The following is a 24,568-nucleotide window of genomic DNA, read 5'->3' as shown; positions in this document are numbered from 1 at the left end:
CCTGAACAAGTTTACATGCCAATATCCAGATACAGTTATAGCGCCACCTGCTGGCCACAGGAAATGACATGTTTTACATCGTAACAAACTCCTCCCACAAATTTTTTCGTATCAGCACCAAATTTGGGTTGTGTTATCTGAAAGCCCTAGCGATGATATATTGTGAAGATCTAGAGTTTTCGCAGAGGGGCGTGTATGTGGTGGCATGACAAACCTCAACGCTTCGCCATGGAACAGGAAGTCCTTATAACTCAAGCACACAATGTCCGATCTGCCTGAAACTTCACATGGTTGATAAAAGTCCTCTCCTGAACACATCCTCATAACAATAATGAAGTGGGCGTGGCAAAATGACTCGACAGCGCCACCTATAAAAATTAAACGGACGAGCCCCTGATCTACGAATCACGCACATGCACGAAAATTGGTACACACCTTAAACACACCAAAACATACGAAAAGTCTCTTGGAGCCATATCTCAAACCCAACAGGAAGTCGGATATTTTTAACTTCCTGTGGCAAATAAGTGGCATTTTTGCCATTTTCAGGCTTTGTATCCTAACGAACTCCTTCTAGGGATTTTTTGCTATCGACACCAAAATTGGGTTTTGTCATCTAAAGGCCTTGGCGATGTTAAATTGCGAAGCTTAAGAGTTTTCATCGATGGGTGTGTCCGTGGCGGCCTCGCAAACTTTAACGATTCGCAACAAAACAGGAAGTCGTTATAACTCAGGCATGCATTATCCGATCTGCCTCAAAATTCACACGTTTGATAAGAGTCCAGACCAGAACAAGTTTACATGCCGATATCCAGATACAGTTATAGCGCCACCTGCTGGCCACAGAAAATGTCATGATTTACAAAGTAATAAACTCCTCCCACAAATTTTTTCATATAAGCACCAAATTTGGTTGGTTGTGTATCTGAAAGCTCATGCGATGATATATTGTGAAGATCTAGAGTTTTCGCAGAGGGGCGTGTCTGTGGTGGCATGACAAACCTCAACGCTTCGCCATGAAAAAGGAAGTCCTTATAACTCAACCACACAATGTATGATCTGCCTGAAACTTTACAAGGTTGATTAAATTCCTCTCCTGAAGACATCTAAATGCCAATATTGAGTCAGTCATAGCGCCACCTAGTGACAGAAGGTAGTTTTGCTTATAACTCAGCCACACAATGTCCAATCAGCCTGAAACTTCACAGGGTTGATAAAAGTCCTTTCCTAAACACATCTACATGCCAATATTGAGTAACAGTCATAGCGCCACCTGCTGGCAACAGGTAGTTTGGCTTATAACTCAGCCACACAATGTCCGATCTGCCTGAAACTTCACATGGTTGATAAATGTCTTCTCCTGAACACATCTACATAACAATATTGAGTCAGTTATAGCGCCACCTGCTGGCAGAAGGTAGTTTGGCTTATAACTCAGCCACACAATGTCAGAACTGCTTGAAACTTCTCATAGTTGATAAAATTATTCTCCTGAAGACATCTACATGACAAAACTGAGTCACAGTCATAGCGCCACCTGCTGACAGGAGGAAGTTTGGCATAAATCTGTGGATTTCTCAGGTTTTTTATATATATCAGCTTAAATTGTTATTGTTTACTGTTCTCTGTCATCCTGAGGCCACCGGGAGGCGGTGAGCACGGGTGCGAGGTCCCTATCATCGCTGCTTGCAGCTTTAATTATTATTCTTCTTCTTCTTCTTCTTCTTCTTCCGCGGAATGAATCGCGATTTAGAGGGGCTAAACATGCCCGAAAACTCACGCAACTTTGCACACGCCTCAGAAGTGGCGAAAATTTACGTTTATTATGGGTCTCGGAAGTGGGTGTGGCAAAATGACTCGACAGCGCCACCTAGAAAAATTAAACGGACGAGCCCCCGATCTACGAATCACGCACATGCACGAAAATTGGCACACACCTCAAACATGCCAAAACATACGAAAAAGTCTCTTGGAGCCATATCTCAAACCCAACAGGAAGTCGGATATTTTTGACTTCCTGCAGCGAAAAAGTGGCGTTTTTGCCATTTCCAGGCGTTGTATTTTAACGAACTCCTCCTAGGGATTTTATCCGATCGACACCAAAATTGGCATTTGTCATCTAAAGGCCTTGGCGATGTTAAATTGCGAAGCTTTAGAGTTTTCGTCGATGGGCGTGTCCGTGGCGGCCTCGCAAAGTTTGACGATTCGCCACAAAACAGAAAGTCGTTATAACTCAGGCATGCATCATCCGATCTGCCTCAAAATTCACACGTTTAATAACAGTCCTGAGCTGAACACGTTTACATGCCGATATCCAGATACAGTTACAGCGCCACCTGCTGGCCACAGGAAATGACATGTTTTTACAGAGTAACAAACTCCTCCCACAAATTTTATCGCATCAGCACCAAAATTGGGTAGTGTTATCTAAAAGCTCTAGCGATGATATATTGTGAAGATCAAGTGTTTTCGGAGAGGGGGGTGTCCGTGGCGGCATGACAAACCTCAACGCTTCGCCATTGACCAGGAAGGCTTTATAACTCAACCACACAATGTCCGATCTGCCTGAAACTTCACATGGTTGATAAAAGTCCTCTCCTGAACACATCCACATAACAATATTGAAGTGGGCGTGGCAAATAGACTCAACAGCGCCACCTAGAAAAATTAAACGAACGAGCCCCCGATATATGAATCACGCACATGCACGAAAATTGGCACACACCTCAAACAAGCCAAAACATACGAAAAAGTCTCTTGGAGCCATATCTCAAACCCAACAGGAAGTCTGATATTTTTAACTTCCTGCGGTGAAAAAGTGGCGTTTTTGCCATTTCCAGGCGTTGTATTTTAACGAACTCCTCCTAGGGATTTTATCCGATCGACACCAAAATTGGGTTTTGTCATCTAAAGGCCTTGGCGATGTTAAATTGCGAAGCTTTTGAGTTTTCGTCGATGGGCGTGTCCCTGGCGGCCTCGTAAACTTTGACAATTCGCCACAAAACAGGAAGTCGTTATAACTCGGGCATGCATTATCCGATCTGCCTCAAAATTCACACGTTTAATAAGAGTCCTGACCTGAACACGTTTACATGCCGATATCCAGATACAGTTATAGCGCCACCTGCTGGCCACAGGAAATGACATGTTTTACACTGTGACAAACTCTTTCAACAAATTTTATCGTATGAGAACCAAATTTGGGTGGTGTCCTCTGAAGGCTCTAGCGATGATATATTGTGAAGATCTAGAGTTTTTGCAGAGGGGCGTGTCCGTGGCGGCATGACAAACCTCAACGATTCGCCATGGAATAGGAAGTCCTTATAACTCAACCACACAATGTCGGATCAGCCTGAAACTTCACATGGTTGATCAAATTCCTCTCCTTAACACATCTACATGCCAATGTTGAGTCACAGTCATAGCGCCACCAGCTGGCAGAATGTAGTTTGGCTTATAAGTCGGCCACACAATGTCTAGTCTGCCTGAAACTTTACATGGTTGATTAAATTCCTCTCCTGAAGACATCTACATTGCAATATTGAGTCACAGTCATAGCGCCACCTGCTGACAACAATAAGTTTGGCTTATAACTCAGCCACACAATGTCTAGCCATCCTAAAAATTCACATGGTTGATTAAACTCATCTTCTGAAGACATCTACATGCCAATATCAAGTCACAGTCATAGCGCCACCTGCTGGCAACAGGAAACTAATTATAACTCAGCCACACAATGTCCGATCTGCCTGAAACTTCACATGATTGATTAAATTACTCTTCTGAAGACATCTACATGACAATATTTAGTCACAGTCATAGCGCCACCTGCTGACAGGAGGAAGTTTGGCATAAATCTGTGATTTTCTCAGGTTCTTTATATATATCGGCTTAAAATAATGTTGTTCGCTGCTCTCTGTCATCCTGGGGCCACCGAGCGGCAGTGAGCCCGGGTGCGAGGTCCCTATCATCGCTGCTTGCAGCTTTAATTAGGGACCGAGCACCGAAACGGTGCGTAGGCCCTATTGGAATTGCTCCGTTTATTATTATTCTTCTTCTTCTTCTTCTTCTTCTTCTTCCGCGGAATGAATCGCGGTTTTGAGGGGCTAAACATGCCCGAAAACTCACGCAACTTTGCACACGCCTCAGAAGTGGCGAAAATTTACGTTTGTTTTGGGCTTCGGAAGTGGGCGTGGCAAAATGACTCGACAGCGCCACCTAGAAAAATTAAACGGACGAGCCCCCAAACCACGAATCACGCACATGCACGAAAATTGGCACACACCTCAAACATGCCAAAACATACGAAAAAGTCTCTTGGAGCCATATCTCAAACCCAACAGGAAGTCGGATATTTTTAGCTTCCTGCGGTGAAAAAGTGGCGTTTTTGCCATTTCCAGGCGTTGTATTTTAACGAACTCCTCCTAGGGATTTTATCCGATCGACACCAAAATTGGGTTTTGTCATCTAAAGGCCTTGGCGATGTTAAATTGCGAAGCTTTAGAGTTTTCATCGATGGGCGTGTCCGTGGCCGCCTCGCAAACTTTGACGATTCGCCACAAAAGAGGAAGTCGTTATAACTCAGGCATGCATTATCAGATCTGCCTCAAAATTCACATGTTTGATAAGCGTCCTGACCTGAACACGTTTACATGCCAATATCCAGATACAGTTACAGCGCCAACTGCTGGCCACAGGAAATGACATGATTTACGGAGTTATAAACTCCTCCCACAAATTTTATCGTATCAGCACCAAAATTGAGTGGTGTCATCTGAAAGCTCTAGCAATGATATATTGTAAAGATCTAGAGTTTTCGCAGAGGGGCGTGTCCATGGCGGTATGACAAACCTCAACGCTTCGCCATGGAACAGGAAGTCCTTATAACACAACCACACAATGTCCGATCTGCCTGAAACTTTACATGGTTGATAAACGTCATCTCTTGAACACATCCACATAACAATATTGAAGTGGGCGTGGCAAATTGACTCGACAGCGCCACCTAGAAAAATTAAACGGACGAGCCCCCGATCTACGAATCACGCACATGCACAAAAATTGGCACACACCTCAAACATGGCAAAACATACGAAAAAGTCTCTTGGAGCCATATCTCAAACCCAACAGGAAGTCGGATATTTTTAACTTCCTGTGGCGAAAAAGTGGCGCTTTTGCCATTTTCAGGCGTTGTATTTTAACGAACTTCTCCTAGGGATTTTATCTGATAAACACCAAAATTGGGTTTTGTCATCTAAAGGCCTTGGTGATGTTAAATTGCGAAGCTTTAGAGTTTTCATCGATGGGCGTGTCCGTGGCGGCCTCGCAAACTTTGATGATTCGCCACAAAAAAGGAAGTCTTTATAACTCTGGCATGCAATATTCGATCTGCCTCAAAATTCACACATTTAATAACAGTCCTGACCTGAACAGGTTTATGTGCCGATATCCAGTTACAGTTATAGCGCCACCTGCTGGCCACAGGAAATGACATGTTTGACACTGTAACAAACTCCTCCCACAAACTTTCCCGTATCAGCACTAAAATAGAGTGGTGTCATCTGAAAGCTCTAGCGATGATATATTGTGAAGATCTAGAGTTTTTGCAAAGGGGCGTGTCTGTGGTGGCATGACAAACCTCAACGCTTCGCCATGGAACAGGAATTTCTTATAACTCAACCACACAATGTCCGATCTGCCTAAAACTTCACATGATTGATAAAAGTCCTCTCCTGAACACATCCACATAACAATATTGAGTCAGAGTCATAGCGCCACCTGCTGGCAGAAGGTAGTTTGGCTTGTAACTCGGCCACACAATGTCAGATCTGCCTAAAATGCACATGGTTGATGAAAGTCCTCTCCTGAACACATCCACATAACAATATTGAGTCAGTCATAACGCCACCTGCTGGCAGAAGGTAGTTTGGCTTATAACTCAGCCACACAATGTCCCATGTGCCTGAAACTTCACATGGTTGATAAGATTCCTCTCCGGAAGACATCTACATGCCAATCTTAGGTCACAGTTATAGCGCCATCTGCTGACAGAAGGAAGTTTGGCATAAATCTGTGATTTTCTTAGATTTTTTTTAAATATTGGCTTAAATTATTATTGTTCGCTGTTCTCTGTCATCGTAATGTCACCGGGCGGCGGTGAGCCCGGGTGCGAGGTCCCTATCATCGCTGCTTGCAGCTTTAATTATTATTCTTCTTCTTCTTCTTCTTCCGCGGAATGAATCGCGGTTTTGAGGGGCTAAACATGCCCGAAAACTCACGCAACTTTGCACACGCCTCAGAAGTGGCGAAAATTTACGTTTGTTATGGGCTTCGGAAGTGGGCGTGGCAAAATGACTCGACAGCGCCACCTAGAAAAATTAAACGGACGAGCCCCCGATCCACGAATCATGCACATGCACGAAAATTGGCACACAACTCAAACATGCCAAAACATACGAAAAAGTCTCTTGGAGCCATATCTCAAACCCAACAGGAAGTCGGATATTTTTAACTTCCTGCGGCGAAAAAGTGGCGTTTTTGCCATTTCCAGGCGTTGTATTTTAACGAACTCCTCCTAGGGATTTTATCCGATCGACACCAAAATTGGGTTTTGTCATCTAAAGGCCTTGGCGATGTTAAATTGCGAAGCTTTAGAGTTTTCGTCGATGGGTGTGTCCGTGGTGGCTTCGCAAACTTTGACGATTCGCCACAAAACAGGAAGTCGTTATAACTCAGGCATGCATTATCAGATCTGCCTCAAAATTCACACGCTCGATAAGCGTCCTGACCTGAACACGTTTACATGCCAATATCCAGATACAGTTACAGCGCCACCTGCTGGCCACAGGAAATGACATGATTTACGGAGTAATAAACTCCTCCCACAAATTTTATCGTATCAGCACCAAAATTGGGTGGTGTTATCTGAAAGCTCTAGCGATGATATATTGTGAAGATCTAGAGTTTTCGCAGGGGGGCGTGTCCGTGGCGGTATGACAAACCTCAACGCTTCGCCATGGAACAGGAAGTCCTTATAACTCAATTACACAATGTCCGATCTGCCTGAAACTTCATATGGTTGATAAACGTCATCTCTTGAACACATCCACATAACAATATTGAAGTAGGCGTGGCAAAATGACTCGACAGCGCCACCTAGAAAAATTAAACGGACGAGCCCCCGAGCTATGAATCACGCACATGCACGAAAATTGGCACACACCTCAAACACGCCAAAACATACGAAAAAGTCTCTTGGAGCCATATCTCAAACCCAACAGGAAGTCAGATATAATTAACTTCCTGCGGCGAAAAAGTGGCATTTTTGCCATTTCCAGGCGTTGTATTTTAACGAACTCCTCCTAGGGATTTTATCCAATCAACACCAAAATTGGGTTTTGTCATCTTAAAGCCTTGGGGATGTTAAATTGCGAAGCTTTCGAGTTTTCATCGATGGGCGTGTCCGTGGCGGCCTTGCAAACTTTGATGATTCGCCACAAAACAGGAAGTCTTTATAACTCAGGGATGCATTATTCGATCTGCCTCAAAATTCACACATTTAATAACAGTCCTGACCTGATCAGGTTTACGTGCCGATATCCAGTTACAGTTATAGCGCCACCTGCTGGCCACAGGAAATGACATGTTTGACACTGTAACAAACTCCTCCCACAAACTTTCCCGTATCAGCACCAAAATAGAGTGGTGTCATCTGAAAGCTCTAGCGATGATATATTGTAAAGATCTAGAGTTTTTGCAGAGGGGCGTGTCTGTGGTGGCATGACAAACCTCAACGCTTCGCCATGGAACAGGAATTTCTTATAACTCAACCACACAATGTCTGATCTGCCTGAAACTTCACATGATTGATAAAAGTCCTCTCTTGAACACGTCTACATAACAATATTGAGTCAGTCATAGCGCCACCTGCTGGCAGAAAGTAGTTTGGCTTGTAACTCGGCCACACAATGTACGATCTGCCTGAAACTTCACATGGTTGATGAAAGTCCTCTGCTAAACACATCTACATAATATTATTGAGTCTTTCATAGCGCCACCTGCTGGCAGAATGTAGTTTGTCTTAAAACACAATCTCCACACAATCTCTGATCTGCCTGAAACTTCACATGGTTGATAAAAGTCCGCTCCTGAACACATCCACATAACAATATTGAGTCAGTCATAACGCCACCTGCTGGCAGAAGGTAGTTTGGCTTATAACTCAGCCACACAATGTCCCATGTGCCTGAAATTTCACATGGTTGATAAGATTCCTCTCCGGAAGACATCTACATGCCAATCTTAAGTCAGAGTTATAGCGCCACCTGCTGACAGGAGGAAGTTTGGCATAAATCTGTGATTTTCTTAGATTTTTTTTATATATTGGCTTAAATTATTATTGTTCCCTGTTCTCTGTCATCGTAAGGTCACCGGGCGGCGGTGAGCCCGGGTGCGAGGTCCCTATCATCGCTGCTTGCAGCTTTAATTATTATTCTTCTTCTTCTTCTTCTTCTTCTTCTTCCGCGGAATGAATCGCGGTATTGAGGGGCTAAACATGCCCGAAAACTCACGCAACTTTGCACACGCCTCAGAAGTGGCGAAAATTTACGTTTGTTATGGGCTTCGGAAGTGGGCGTGGCAAAATGACTCGACAGCGCCACCTAGAAAAATTAAACGGACGAGCCCCCGATCCCAGAATCACGCACATGCACGAAAATTGGCACACACCTCAAACACACCAAAACATACGAAAAAGTCTCTTGGAGCCATATCTCAAACCCAACAGGAAGTCGGATATTTTTAACTTCCTGCGGCGAAAAAGTGGCGTTTTTGCCATTTCCAGGCGTTGTATTTTAACGAACTCCTCCTAGGGATTTTATCCGATCGACACCAAAATTGGGTTTTGTCATCTAAAGGCCTTGGCGATGTTAAATTGCGAAGCTTTAGAGTTTTCATCGATGGGCGTGTCCGTGGTGGCCTCGCAAACTTTGACGATTCGCCACAAAACAGGAAGTCGTTATAACACAGGCATGCATTATCTGATCTGCCTCAAAATTCACACGCTTGATAAGCGTCCTGACCTGAACAGGTTTACATGCCAATATCCAGATACAGTTACAGCGCCACCTGCTGGCCACAGGAAATGACATGATTTACGGAATTATAAACTCCTCCCACAAATTTTATCTTATCAACACCAAAATTGAGTGGTGTTATCTGAAAGCTCTAGCGATGATATATTGTGAAGATCTAGAGTTTTCGGAGAGGGGCGTGTCCGTGGCGGTATGACAAACCTCAACGCTTCGCCATGGAAAAGGAAGTCCTTATAACACAACCACACAATGTCCGATCTGCCTGAAACTTCACATGGTTGATAAACGTCATCTCTTGAACACATCCACATAACAATATTGAAGTGGGCGTGGCAAAATGACTCGACAGCGCCACCTAGAAAAATTAAATGGACGAGCCCCCGATCTACGAATCACGCACATGCACAAAAATTGGCACACACCTCAAACATGGCAAAACATACGAAAAAGTCTCTTGGAGCCATATCTCAAACCCAACAGGAAGTCGGATATTTTTATCTTCCTGTGGCGAAAAAGTGGCGCTTTTGCCATTTCCAGGCGTTGTATTTTAACGAACTCCTCCTAGGGATTTTATCTGATAAACACCAAAATTGGGTTTTGTCATCTTAAAGCCTTGGTGATGTTAAATTGCGAAGCTTTAGAGTTTTCATCGATGGGCGTGTCCGTGGCGGCCTCGCAAACTTTGATGATTCGCCACAAAACAGGAAGTCATTATAACTCTGGCATGCAATATTCGATCTGCCTCAAAATTCACACATTTAATAACAGTCCTGACCTGATCAGGTTTACGTACCGATATCCAGTTACAGCTATAGCGCCACCTGCTGGCCACAGGAAATGACATGTTTGACACTGTAACAAACTCCTCCCACAAACTTTCCCGTATCAGCACCAAAATAGAGTGGTGTCATCTGAAAGCTCTAGCGATGATATATTGTGAAGATCTAGAGTTTTTGCAGAGGGGCGTGTCTGTGGTGGCATGACAAACCTCAACGCTTCGCCATGGAACAGGAATTTCTTATAACTCAACCACACAATGTCTGATCTGCCTGAAACTTCACATGATTGATAAAAGTCCTCTCCTGAACACATCTACATAACAATATTGAGTCAGTCATAGCGCCACCTGCTGGCAGAAGGTAGTTTGGCTTGTAACTCGGCCACACAATGTCCGATCTGCCTGAAACTTCACATGGTTGATGAAAGTCCTCTCTTGAGCACATCTACATAATAATATTGAGTCAGAGTCATAGCGCCACCTGCTGGCAGAAGGAATTTTGGCTTGTAACTCGGCCACACAATGTCAGATCTGCCTAAAATGTCACATGGTTGATGAAAGTCCTCTCCAAAACACATTTACATAATAATATTGAGTCAGTCATAACGCCACCTGCTGGCAGAAGGTAGTTTGGCTTATAACTCAGCCACTCAATGTCCCATGTGCCTGAAACTTCACATGGTTGATAAGATTCCTCTCCGGAAGACATCTACATGCCAATCTTAAGTCACAGTTATAGCGCCACCTGCTGACAGATGGTAGTTTGCAGTATAACTCAACCACACAAAGTCCGATCTGGCTGAAACTTCACAAGTTTGATAAAAGTCCTCTCCTGAACACATCTACATAACAACATTGAGTCTGTCATAGCGCCACCTGCTGACAAAAGGCAGTTTGGCTTATAACTCAGCCAAACAATGTCCGATCTGCCTGAAACTTCACATGGTTGATAAGTTTCCTCTCCTAAAGACATCAGCATGCCAATCGTGAGTCACAGTTATAGCGCCACCTGCTGACAGGAGGAAATTTGGCATAAATCTGTGATTTTCTCAGATTTTTTTTTATATATCGGCTTAAATTATTACTGTTCGCTGTTCTCTGTCATCCTGAGGCCACCGGGCGGCGATGAGCCCGGGTGCGAGGTCCCTATCATCGCTGCTTGCAGCTTTAATTTAGATTATATTTGGACCTGAAACATCTGCTAGACTCCAGTAAAGGTGGCCTCAATACTGGACCTGAAAGGGCCTAACAAGTTGAATCTGGTAAAGAAACACACACGCACGCACGCACACGCTTACAGAAAACTGTTGTTTATGAAGTTTATGAATAGTTTTTACACTGTGGCTAATATTTTGGGGAAGTCAGCATCACTAAATGATATAAAAGATTTTAAGCTCCTCTAAATTTTGCTCCAAGTGTTGTGTTAAATTCAGGATTCTGGACAGACAGCTGCCTGTTTTTCCAGTTCTAGTCATAGTGGTTAACCTAATTGTTTTTGGAGATCCAACAGTGATGTATGTGTTTTTTCTACTTTTCCATATCCTGTCACATCAACCAGCTGGGAGAGTCAAGTTGTGGATCATCATGAAGATTTTCAAAAGGTGAGTTTAGATTTCTTGAATGTTTTATTTACTTTAAATGTTCTTTTAAATATATCATAGAATTTGATTGCAATTTGTTTTCAAACATTTTTCTTAGTCATGCTGGAGTCTTGAAGAGTTCTTAGATGAGCATCACCCTATATCCGTGCATCAGGAACCACCAGACGAGCGATTAGAAGCTACTACATCGTCATGGATAAAAAGGTCATTCTGTGGCTGGGAAGCACTTCATTCACAGGACATGCTTGATGAGATTTCCTAGCTCCAGTTTGTTTTCACACAAGTTTACAGCATTTATACCTTCATTTAAACTGCTGTGTTTGATATGGAGGACCAAGGAAACACCAGAAGTGAAAGATTTGCAAGCCAAGTTGTTTAAAATGTAATTTCAGAAGAAAACTATGAGTGACGATATATTGAACTTTCAAATTGCTCTGATAACACATCAAGTTTGGACCAAAGGACTGAAACAGCCTTTTTGAGCACTGGTCATACATATTTTGTTGATACTGTCTGTACTAATAAAACATTTAAAGCATATTTGACATTGTTGCATTTTAAAAACTAAATGAATTGTTGAAGTTGTGAATGTTTTCAAATAAAATGTTTTTTCTTTTGTAATTTACAGTCTATTTGACCTTTTTACCATATTTACACTCAAGAGAGTTGAATAAAATAACAATATATTACACCAGGCGGTGTTAAATAGTTACATTTTTTTAACTCTGCCCAGAGTTAAAATTAACCCTTACTTCGGTGTCACTGTGCCAACCCTTTTGAAAGTGTTGATTTAACTTTGTTTTGAGTGGACCCCATGAGACACTTTCAAAGTGTTGAAATTAACACCCATAGAGTTGTTTTGGGTCCCCATATTTTGCTGTGTAGGCTATAAAAAGTACTCTTATACCAACAACCACATCACAGGCAGAAAACATTTGATTTGACATGTTTTGTACTCAATTATAATAAAGTACTTGTCATAATGTCAAATAAAGCAAGAAAATCTGCTAATTTAAATATCAGCCCTCAAATTGGCATTATTGTTATCTTATAGGCATTTCTATGGTCATGATTGTGATTTGGACTCGGCACTTGTACCTCATTTAAAGAGATTTATTTACTCACCCTCCATTGATTCCAAACACTTCTGATGAACACAAAAGGAGATTTTTTTGAAGAACGATGACAATGGGTAGCGATGGACGTCCATATGTATTTTTGCTTTCGACTACAGCGATGGATGTCAGTCTCTACTGGTTTCCAACATCGGTCAAACAAAGAGGTCAAAATACAGATAAGACAGAAATAGAAAAGATTTAATGTATTTGTTTTATTACAGCTAAACCGCTCTCTACATAAACAAGTAACATTCATTAAGTAAACAATGTATCCCAATTCAAATAATAAATAATTCATATATTTTGTACAAACTGGTATTGGTTTCCTGTACATAATGGTTTCTCTCATAGCGTACCATACAGTAAGAGAAGAACTTAAGGCAGAGAGTTCACACTTGCCAGTTACTGGTACAGCTATAACAGACTGACTGTCTAGTGGTTTACTTCAAGGACGTGAGCACATGAAACGCATGATTTCAGTGCAATGTCAAAATGGGAGATTTGTGGAGAATGACGGCGGTCTTGATTTTGTGTGCTGTTATGTAACTCAGTGCAAAAGTAAAAAATATAGATATATATATATATAAATTAAACAAGCATGGGTTCGATAATCCAATTGTTAATTTCCAACACTGAAGACATAAATCACTCTTTTAGAAAGGTTAGTGGATTCTTTGTGCACTGGCTGTCATCAAGCAAATACAAATATGTGCTAATGTTCATCCGTTAAATGTTCCACAACCCTTTTTTTAATGCGAAAGAATCGATGACAAATCAAAAACATCGCGATGAAGCCAGAAGATGTGGCTTTTATCCTTTAAACGGTTTTATTCCAATCGGACACAGCAAGTACGACTGTGGAATTAATGCCTCAGATGTCTCAGATAGTACAAATATGAGGGGAGGAGGACACATAATTAGCTACTTGTACAATGCAAAGCAAATGTTAAGAGCTCTTGAAATAATAAACGCATGGAAGTAATGCATGATCAAACAAATAGTAAAAATATAATATATAGATTAAAATAAATAAATTTAATTTTATACAGACGAAAAAAAAAAAACAGACAGCACGGATTATGTTGCAATAAGGTCACCTTCCAAACACACTTCAAAAACCTGGAAAAGTTCAATTAGATGGTGTTGCATTTACAAATCTCAATAGTAACCCAAAGCCACGCTGACCTCAAGAAAATTTGTACACGACTTAAAGCGATTAGTTCACTCAGAAATGTTTTATTTTTTAATTATTCCACTTCACGTCAATACATAATCGCTGAGACTTTCGAATTAAAGATATTTTAGAGGAAATCTGAGAGCTCCCTCATCCTCCATAGACAGCAATGGTCTTGACTGGCAGCCAAAAAAAAAAAAACTGTCCATAAGTCTGTAGTGCAGGAATGCCAAATCCTGTTCCTGGAGATCGATATTCCTGCAGAGTTCAGCTGCAACCTTAATCAAACACACCTGTTTTTAATTACCAAAGGCTCCTTTAGATCTGACTCAGTGAGTTTAGTTGTGTTTGATCAGAGTTGGAGCTGAAATCTGCAGGAAGTTGGATCTCAAGGAACAGGATTGGGCACCCCTGCTCTAGTGATTCAATCAGATAAATATCTGAATAAATATAAATTAATATAAATATAATATTAATTATTTTTTATCTGATATGAATTATATAAATTATCTGAATTTATATGATACGAAACTAATTTATATAATTATTAGATAAATATCTAAATTAAATAAATAATGACTTCATTCAACAGATTCTTTTATTAAGTGTCAGTATAGGGTGTGCGTTCACAAGAGCACTTTGTTGTTTCTGCGCTACTGACATATACCTCAGATTTGCTTCAAACACAGAAAGTCACACACGGACATCAGTGTCAGTGCACAGTGCTCATGAATGTGCACCCTATACTGACACTGAAAGAAAAAACGGTTAATAAAGTCGCCATTCTTGTTTTAGGTGAACAAAAGTATTCTTGCAGCTTCAAAGTATTCCGAATGAACCGATTGTGTTTTGACAATGTTTTTTTTTTGTATCGTTCTGGACCTGTCTGAATCATTGCCGTCTATGGAAGATGAGAGAGCACTCGGATTCATCCAAAATATCTTTCGTTTTTTTTCTGAAGATGAAGAATGAAGATTTCAGGGTTTTGGAATGACATAAGGGTGAGCAATTAATTAAAGAACATTAATTTTTAGGATAACAAACCCTTTAATACAGGCGACATAAAGAGACCAAGTGTGCACAAAGCTGAATCTGAAGGTCCGCTGGCATTGGACGTTACACCAATCATGAGGAAATAACTGCAACACCATTGTTCTGTCATATTAGCAAGAAACTAAATGAGGTATGCTATAATGTCTAAAACCCTTAGTGCTGTTTTTGCAAACCTCACCTTCATCTTTTGAGGATCGGTGCAGACAACAACATCAAAGGATATGAGATCATAAAAAAAGTACAAGAGTTTACCTCAGGTACTTACCAGCAAATCCGGGCAATGACGTCCTACATACTTAATGTGGTAATGGATGAGAAAGAATGTGCAACTGGAATAAGACGTGACCTCTGTCGACTCTTCAAGCATGTCGTGGCTAGATTCTGTATTGGCATTAGGGAATGCTTCTGTACAGCATACATCCTACATAACTTAAAAGCAATAATAAATTACCTGCACAGGATAAATGGCATTAAATAAAGTGATGTTCCCTCACTGATCGAAAAAAAAAAACGAACAAACCATGGCTGAGGGACAGAGTCTCCGGAAATAAAAACGATAAAAGATGCCTGCCATTCTATTACCGCGACTGAAATCATGATCTGAAGTCAAATAAAATAGCAAAAAAGGTATAAAAAGGTAGAGAATAAGATAATCAAGGAACGACACACAGAGCAGTGAAAAACATCTTCAGTATCCATTGAGAAAAGACCAACTGAAGTCACTCACTGGGTAGGCAGCGTCCTATTGTTTATATACAAAAGTAAAACTGAAAATAGATTTTTCTTCTCTGTACACAGCAATTTTATTCTTCTCTTTACAAAAGTCTTTGTTCTCCTTTATTTTCCTCTCTTCCTCCAATCCTTCGATCCCATTTTAATCACGAGTGCACGAAGCTCCTTCTCTGTCGTCCTGCTGTCTGTGGTAAAAGCCTGTCTTTTTTGGCGAGCCAGCCAGGAGCAGTCAGTCCAGTGAAATGACGTCAGGGATGGAGCCGTATATTACCGATGCGGCGGCGTCGGATCGCGAGCGGGACGTGTTGGTGTGTGGGTGACTGTCTCTCAGGCTGCTGGAGGACACCAGGCTGCTGCTGCTTCCGCTACTGCTGCCTCCGCTGCCGTTAGCAGGCACTAGCGAGCTGCTCGCCGGCGTCCCTGACTGCTCCAGAAAGAGCTGAGAGGAACCGTAGGGCATGAAGCGGTTCAGGAGCAGCTCGTGGTCTTCGGATGCTGATGCGGAGGCCGATGCGGCGGCTGCAGCTGCCATGACCATGTTGTAATGCTGCATAAAAGAGGATAAAAGAGCAACAGCTTTATGCTAATGTTTCATTTAAATGGGTTTGTAGTGTATTATAATTCTCTCTAAGGCAGATTTTGGCAACATCCATGCCGTGATAATAAAATGATGTGTTTTATCATAGACTTTTGTTTAAGCTCAACACTGCCCTCTAGCAGTGAAGTGTTGCCATCTCAGAGAGTGAACCCACCTGGTGATTGTCCCCTTGTAAAAATGAGAAGAAGTTCAGATCTGTAGAATAAGAAAACAAAAACAGTTGGTTTGGCATGAATTGTGCCCACATCCAATTCAAGGATTTTTAATACATTTAAAACACATTATTTTGAAATCAATGCACCTACTTTATCAATCAAAAGTTACGGGACAATAATTTAGATTTTGATTTTTAATTTAAGAAAATCAATACTTTTATTTATCAATAATATATTTTAAAGTGATAATAAAAAAAATTCATAATTATAATTTCATTGAAATTTGTACTGAACTATCTACTGAAATACTGTCAATTAATGCATAATGGTTAAATGGATAATTTTCTTTTCGAATATATATAAAAAATGACCATTGTAGTTTGATAATCATGTTTAACCACTCACCAGAACAATAGTAAAATTTCTAATATTAAATGCAGTCGTTCCAAATTTCACTAATGTTTTGTTAAAGCAGTGTTCTCAATTCTGCCCTGCACAATTTGTATGTCTCTCTCATTTGACACACAAGGATCAGTACATGGATCTCTCTGTTAACGAGCTGATGATCTGAATGAGGAGAGTTAAGTAAAGAAGACATATAAAATGTGCATTGTGGGGGCCCCAAGAACTGAAATTGAGAACCCTTGAGTTAAAGCCACAGAAATAAGATTTTGTATTGTGGCACAGACATTGAAGTGTATATTTATTATGCAATCACAACTGAAATATGATAGTCTTATAATAATAATAATGCAAATTGGACTAATTACAGACTGTATTATGGATTAGATATGATGATTGTTAATAAATAGTATAAAAAAATAAAATATTAAGCTAAAATATATCACTTAAGCTGCCAATCTCAAGCATCAAAGCTCTTAGATATGCAAATGCTAGTATTAAATAATCTATACTCATTTGTCATTTCCTGTTTGTTTGTTTGTTTATTTATTTTTATTTTGGTTACTACTAAAACTTTATTTGTATCTATTTTTTTCAATCAATAATATTGAATGCTAATAAAGTCATAATTTTCATTTAATGTAGTAGCATCGATTAACTTTAGTCGTGACAACAGGTAGTCATATCACAGATTTGTCAACAAAATTAACACTAATCAATTATAATCAGTACTGTTCATAAGCACTAAAATAAACATATTAGAGAGTTATCTGATTTATGCCATGATAGACACACATACACTACCAGTCAAAAGATTGGGATCAGTAGGATTTTTAAATGTTTTAAAATAAGCGTATCCTGCTCACCAAGACTGCATTTAATTAATCAAAAATACAGTACAAATTGTAAAATTGTGAAATGTTATTGCACTATAAAATAACAATAATAATAATTTACTCCAATGATTTTAAAGATGAATTTTCAGCTTCATAACTTCAGTCACATGATCCTTCAGAAATCACTGTAATATTAATTCTTCTTCTTCTTCTTATTATTATTATTATTGATGTTAATAGTAATAAAAGCAATAATGACTGGAATATTAATTTCATTTGACACTACATACAATAAGAAAGCAGTTATTTAAAATTTGAATAAATATTTAACAATTTCTTTACATTTAATAAATTCTTCTTTGATGAACAGAATAATTTCCTTAAAAAAAAAAAACACGAAAAAAACTTGAACCCAAACTTTTGACCAGTAGTGTATATAATATACAACCATTAATAATATACTGTAATTACTTGACTGACAAGAACAATGCAGTCTTGACAGCACAAGAAAAGTTAGACGTTAAATCAGTGCAATGCTTTAGTACCTGAGAGGTCATTGGGTGTGTGGTAGTAGTGACGGTAGTCCTGGATGAGAGGAGGAGGTGGAGGGATGTAGTTTGTCTCCATTGCTGGCATGCTGGGAGCTCTAGCCAGTGGAGAAGCCTGATGATGGAGATTTAACACTCTGCAGGAAAACATACACAGAAGTAATAAGGAAATCCAATGAGACATTAAAACAGTATTCAAACAATTTACATTTGCTCCAAATGTATTATTTGGATTATTAACCCATATCAAAAAAGATTTTAAAGGTGCTCATTGATTGTGATTGCTCTTTAATAAGTGTTTAATCAGGGTTCCTGCAAGTGTCAAACTTAAGTTTAAATGTAAGACTTTTTAAGATCATTATGAATAGAATTTCAGACTTTCAGAATTTCTGCTAAACGCTAACGATTTTTTTTTTCTGAAAATGATTTTTACTTGCTCCATTAAAAATTCACATGTAGTTATTTATTATAAAAATGTCCACATTTAAATAAATAAATAATAAATATAATTAAATTAATATTGATAAAAATAAATATTTCTTTAAAACTACAGTAAACTAAATGTATGTACAATATGATGCCTGTTCCTTGTCAGTATGCTTACCAGGTAGCTATAAATCATAAACTTTTAAACAAATGTTATCGTGAGGAAGATACTATATTGGTAAATACTTAATAAACAAAACTTTGTGATATTTGTTGTAGGTCTTAAAAAGAGAATTCCTTGAAAGATAATTCTGAAAATATCTAATTTTACATTAAAGTTTGAGCAACTTTGCAGATGTTTTTGCTTACACATTAAAAAAAGTCTTAAAAACTTCAGCATTTCAAAACAAAATTTTAGTCCTTAAGTCTTAATTGTTTAAAAATTGTGTTGTAGGTCTTAAATTGTTTTAAACAGGTGTTTATTTTTCTCTGTCAATGTAAAGCTACCCAATCCAGCAAACACCCATCCAATTACCAACAATCCATCGCAATAAAACGTTTAACAAAGGTTTAAGAATTTACCAAAAAGTATATTTAGGACAAGAAAAAAGATTATTACTTGCGCCATCAAAAAACTTTAAATGTTGGTATTTGTTATAAATATTACTCACAAATTTAAAATTGTAATACATTAGGTAATATATTACAATTTTTAAATATATCTTTATCGTAACATTTCTTTAAATACAAGTTTTTAAAACTGTACGGACAAATTTTAAAAACTACAGTAAACTAAACATATGCACAATATGATGTACACGTCGGTGTATGTAGCAATAAATCATAAACTTAAACAAGTCATTGTAAGGAAGATAAACTTTTATTAAATGTTTTATTGCGATAGATTGTTGGTGATTGGATGGGTGTTGGTTTGAATGGGCAGCTTTACACAAGAAAATTAAGACCTGTTTGAAACAATTTAAGAACTACAACACAAAGGCTTTAATGTTGTTTCTGAACTTTAAGACATTAAGAATGTTTTAATGTTTATGCAAAAACAAAAACAAGGAATGAACATGTTTCAGTACACCCTAAACACAACAAAGCTTTTGAAAATACCTGATTGATTACAACTTCAAAACATTTTATAAGAAGGTTTGCTGGGTTTAAAATAATAAATAGGGCAACAAATTAAGACAAAAAACAAACAAACAAACACCAAATGAACAAGTGAAGTACTCACCCCTTGTTAATTGGCGGGGAGGTTGGTGACAGAGATGGACAGGCTCTTTTAGGTGCAGGTTCATCACTATCATCTTCATCTGATGAACTGTCCAACGTCAAGTCAATCACCTCCACTTTCTTACTGCTACTGCTGTGGGACGAACTGTTTCTGTGGTCTGACAAAACTGACCGACACGAGTCTAAAAAATATTTAAATAACAATTAATATTATTGAAATCAAATGTAAGTTGACTACCTCGCTTTACCACACATTTCTTACTACAGGACAGAGACATGTCTGTCTCCGTGAATGTAACCATCTTTGTGGAAATACCTTCAACGCCATTTGATGAGGCTGACACTTCCTGTACCACTTTCTTGGATCTCATAGGAGACCAGTTGCCATCTTCTTTAAACTGGATCTCATCACAGTCCACACAACTGCTCAGGATCTCCATAAACAATCTGTACAAAAAATACAAAAAAACAAGTAGTAAACTACAAACACCTTTTATAAAAATCACATATTTTTAAGAGTTTGGGGTAAAACAATTGTATTTCTTATTAAAATTTTATTTTCAAGTTAAGATTCTATCTGTCAAAAAAAAAAAAAATCTGAAAACAAATGACTTTATTTTTGAAAATAATAAAAAATTTTGAGGATTCATTATGACCCTAAACCTGGACAATTTTTATATAAACATAGATACTTACGTTTAAAATTATAGTTTTTTTTTACAAAATTAAAGCTTTTATTGTCATTTTGATTAAGTAAAAAAACCTTGGTGAAAATAAGACACTTTTCAAAAATCCTATCAATCCCAAACCTTTCAATGGTAGTGTACAAAAATAAAGAAACCTAAAGCAATTCATGAAACATTAAAGCAAATCTAAACAGTTTTAGCAGATTTCAGCTGGCCTACAGAAACAGATGTATGAGATGAGAGCAACACTGACCCATCAATAATAAGGTGTTCATAAGGGGCTTTCTTGTCGCAGACCGGACACACCCAGGTGGGTTTCTTCTCATTCATTTGAATGTAGAGTGTAGCATCAAAGCACTGCAGGTGTGAGCAGGTCAACGCTCGACACGGAATCATCAACCGCATCTTTCCCAGCTGTTTGTTTACACACAGGTGTGTTAGTTAGCATATATTATATGGTTACAAACTTAAAAAAAATAAAAAAATAAATAAAGATAATTATGCAGTAGTATCTAATCATTAAACTGCTGACTTGTGGTTTTATAAATCACTCAAACAACACTTCTGTACTTTTTTTTTTTTTGATCAAAAATGAAAATTCCTAAGACCTTAAGACCTTCTTAAACACCCTGAAAAAAAATTTAATGAATACTGTATTGTATAGTTGATCACAAGGGAGGAAAATAAACATTTCGCTGAGAATGTTTCTGAATTATTTTAAACGCCATTTACAATTTTATAAAAAAATGCATTAAAATGCACACTAAATAGACTGTAGGTGGCGATATAAGATGTTTACATGGCAAGATGGAACTTCTTTTCTCATTTTGACATTAAATTGACAAAATTTTTCACTTGTTTTTATAACTGTCCACTGTTTTCAATCTACTTATATCAAATGCAAAATACAATTCAATTTCAAGGTTTTTCAATGCCATGATGAACATTGTTCTGAGGTTTGCCTTTACTGTGTCACTTTCTTAGATGAAAATATGAAGAGTATTGCAAATATTAGGTTTACATTAAGTAAAGTTTAATCACAATATTGCCAAAATTACACTATAATCAAATTTTAAAGTGCATTTAAATAATAGTCAGTGTTTATAACATCTTATTTAATTTATTGTTGTATAAAAATCAATATAACACTTGTAATTGACCTGATTTTTGCTTGTGTGATGCGTTTCAGAATGATAAAAACAAGGCAAAAACTAATATTTTTGATTTTTGGCCATATAACAAAATGCATCATACAGTACAAGCATGACCTCTCAAACCATATTTTTACATTTAATTAATTGTGAGAACCCGGTCACAAAGATTCAATTCACAATGAACACACATTGGGAATTCAGAGAATCTTAAGCATAGCTTTGGTGGCCTCAGTGAGAAAGAGTAAAATTTTTCTGACAAATGACTCATGCAGTTGTGCCCAAAGGAATGTTACAAGGTTTAGCACAATCGCTGGAAGAGAATACACTCTTTATTCAGGGTCTGTTACATACCGGACAGAGCAAGGAGACTCGCAGGCTGGTGGTGGCGATCTCACTGTCAGGGTCAGCAGTGAGCTTTTCTTTGACTGTGGAGAAAGCACAGAATACAAACCCAATCACCTCACTAGCTTCAGTCATTTTCTAAAGTGTTTTTACAGCAGCATTTTCTCCCACATGAAGAAAACAGACAGCTCCAATAAAACTTGGTTTTGGAGAAGCATCGATCAATACTTAACCAATTAGTACCACAACTTTTTGTTAAATTGATAAATTGCAATTATTTTGCTTCAAATTTATAATTGTTACTTTCATCTGTATTGTTTGAATATTGTATCAGTTATCATTAATTGATGTGTCAATGATTGTTAGACCAAAGTTGAAAGTCATTGTGTTTGAAAAACAAAGAAACTTTTAATTGTGATTCTCTTTTAAAAGCAATATTCAACATCAACCTGCGATTTAATTCGCCTTTTGATTTATTATGTTTATCTTACCATAAACAGTGTGTTATGCTAAACCTTTGGAAACCCGTTTACAGATTCTAAAGTTTTTCAAAGTTTTTGCACAACACTGTAAATAAACACTGTCTATATTATGAAAACAGGTAAAACAAGCTGGACCTGTCAATATCCAAATATTATTAAATCATTATTATTAATCATGTGATTAATATGCTTTAGTAATTACATCTAACTATGCCCAAGTACATATTGTTGTTTAGTCCATCGCCCTAATTAACTTAATAATTACACTGGCAAGAACACCTTGAAACAACAAAAACATATTTGCTTCGTGACACAGCACTTTTAGAATTTCCTCTATTCAGCAGCTGCAATTGCAAATATTACAGTGATGATACATGTAGAAATTATTTCAGTTCAAAATTTAGTTTATAAGCAGATGGTAGTGATTTTAATCAGAAAGAAAGCTGGCAACCATACACAAAGACTCACAGAGGCTTGCTTCCAATGCCACAATGTGGGCCAATACTGTAAAAATCATGCTTAATGTTTAACTATAGGCAACAGTCATCACAGAGTTGAATTTCTCTAGAATACAAATGTGATAACTTGCCGATGTGATGAATACAACAGGTATAGAATTTGCACAATGTTCAGAGAATAAAGTAAATAGATTATTTTCTTTCACAATTTTATTTAACTTGATTTCTAACAACTTATTGTAAGATTAAGTTGTTAGAAATTGTAATGTTGTTAGAAACTTGTAATTTCTGCGCAAGACGATGTGAACTAGCATACTAATAGTATCATAAACAAGTTATTTATTTAAGTATTATATTATTAGTCGTTAATTTTAAAATGTATTTCTTAACTATTATATATATTTCAAGGAAAACATGCTCAAATTTGTATGGTAAAAAGTGTCAGAAAGGAATGTATTGTGGGTAATATTAAACTATGTAATGGTTCAATTCGTCTTTGAGTAAACTTACTGAGTGCTCTTGAATGGTCTGGGTTTCTAATGCCTTTTGACCGTAGTCTCTGTAGCAAAACTGAGGATGACTGCTGTCGGACCAGGTATACCGCCATCGAGTAACTCTGTGTAGACAAAGCAGTATTTAGAAACACAGTTTGAGCCACATGATTAGTAGATCTTCAAACAGATTTCACATTCATTACCCTTCCGATTTCTGATGTCCACGACACAACAATGGTGTTGGGAACTGTTGTAGACAACCTAACCAAGGAGGTAATGTTGATGGGTCTGCTCGGTCGCTTTGGCTCCACTCCATTTTTGGTTGGAGGAAGATATCCCTGCAGACAGAACAGCTCTGAGTTCATGATTGCAAACTTGTGTAGAACTCAATTTCAATATATTAAAGTGGTTATTCTTTTTACTATTGATATGACTTAAAAATGAATTGAGACCATTTAAGTTTTGAAAAAGTCTGGAGGTGCTCTTTAAACAGGTATGTTTTAAAACGTATATGCTTGTTAATATGTTTTGTAATGGTTATGCCTGGCATCCACACTACTTCAGCATCTTCAGACATTACACATTAACCCCATTTTAGTTTGGAAATCCTGGTGTTCCTTTTCAGTATAGACGGACTGAAATGTTGACATTTGAAAAGGGATGTGCAGCTATCCACAATCACTCTTTGACTGGTCTTCTGCTTGTGTTTCATTCCCTGATTTGTCAATCCACTTTCATATGACAATTACACAACCAGTAGGCAGCATACACAGCAGTAAATATGTGATAAGAAACATTTTCATTCTAACAATTTAAAAATGAAAATGTCTAAATGTCTTTTTATAAGCCTTGAAAATGCATACCTTCCACCTAACTTTAACTAGTTTACTGCTGTGTATTGTGCGAGGTTATAGACAAGTGGGAAAAAAATTACTTTACTATGATTATCATAGTGGCCAAATTAATTTACTGTTAATTCATTCGCTGATTGTTTTGTGTTTTTTAGAGATTCACCTAAACAAAATGTAAATAGCTTAGTGTAAAATGCCACGCAGTCATCTCAAAATCCATTGAACACAGCTTTGAACAGTCGACATATAAAGCAATGAACTACACAGATATACACTCACTGGCTCTTTATTAGGTACACCTGTTCAACTGCTTGTTAACGCAAATTTCTAATCAGCCAATCACACG

General features: G+C 38.1%; 2 protein-coding genes and 1 long non-coding RNA gene across 6 annotated transcripts in view; 1 reads left to right on the top strand and 2 right to left on the bottom strand.

Moving 5' to 3' along the window:
* Positions 1 to 15,728, bottom strand: part of rxfp3.3a3 (relaxin family peptide receptor 3.3a3) — a 90,710-nt gene extending 74,982 nt beyond the window's left edge. The window contains exons 1-2 of one of the 2 annotated variants that reach the window (XM_087293135.1): positions 15,082 to 15,728; positions 12,350 to 12,721 (exon numbers count right to left, since the gene is read on the bottom strand). The gene's annotated coding sequence lies outside the window, so the exon portion shown is untranslated. Of the gene's footprint in view, positions 1 to 12,349; positions 12,722 to 15,081 lie in introns of those variants that run through there. The other variant, XM_087293136.1, reaches the window with a different exon arrangement.
* Positions 11,017 to 12,092, top strand: LOC147839713 (uncharacterized). Its single transcript, XR_015514917.1, has 3 exons — positions 11,017 to 11,132; positions 11,429 to 11,471; positions 11,569 to 12,092. It is a non-coding gene; the product is annotated as an uncharacterized LOC147839713 (long non-coding RNA).
* The window catches only part of pias1b (protein inhibitor of activated STAT, 1b), a 50,692-nt gene continuing 38,910 nt past the window's right edge, over positions 12,787 to 24,568 (bottom strand). For 2 of the 3 annotated variants that reach the window (XM_087293134.1, XM_087293133.1), the window contains exons 6-14: positions 23,575 to 23,709; positions 23,388 to 23,493; positions 21,947 to 22,020; positions 20,695 to 20,855; positions 20,072 to 20,202; positions 19,757 to 19,937; positions 18,085 to 18,224; positions 16,301 to 16,341; positions 12,787 to 16,095 (exon numbers count right to left, since the gene is read on the bottom strand). In XM_087293134.1, coding sequence (XP_087149260.1) covers positions 15,778 to 16,095; positions 16,301 to 16,341; positions 18,085 to 18,224; positions 19,757 to 19,937; positions 20,072 to 20,202; positions 20,695 to 20,855; positions 21,947 to 22,020; positions 23,388 to 23,493; positions 23,575 to 23,709 — 1,287 coding nt within the window. In that variant the 3' untranslated portion in view covers positions 12,787 to 15,777. Of the gene's footprint in view, positions 16,096 to 16,300; positions 16,342 to 17,262; positions 17,504 to 17,984; positions 18,225 to 19,756; positions 19,938 to 20,071; positions 20,203 to 20,694; positions 20,856 to 21,946; positions 22,021 to 23,387; positions 23,494 to 23,574; positions 23,710 to 24,568 lie in introns of those variants that run through there. The other variant, XR_015514916.1, reaches the window with a different exon arrangement.

Source organism: Danio rerio, chromosome 18 (assembly GCF_052040795.2).
Source record: "Danio rerio strain M-AB ecotype USA chromosome 18, GRCz13ab, whole genome shotgun sequence".
Taxonomy (NCBI): domain Eukaryota; kingdom Metazoa; phylum Chordata; class Actinopteri; order Cypriniformes; family Danionidae; genus Danio; species Danio rerio.
This window is presented reverse-complemented; position numbering and strand designations above follow the sequence as displayed.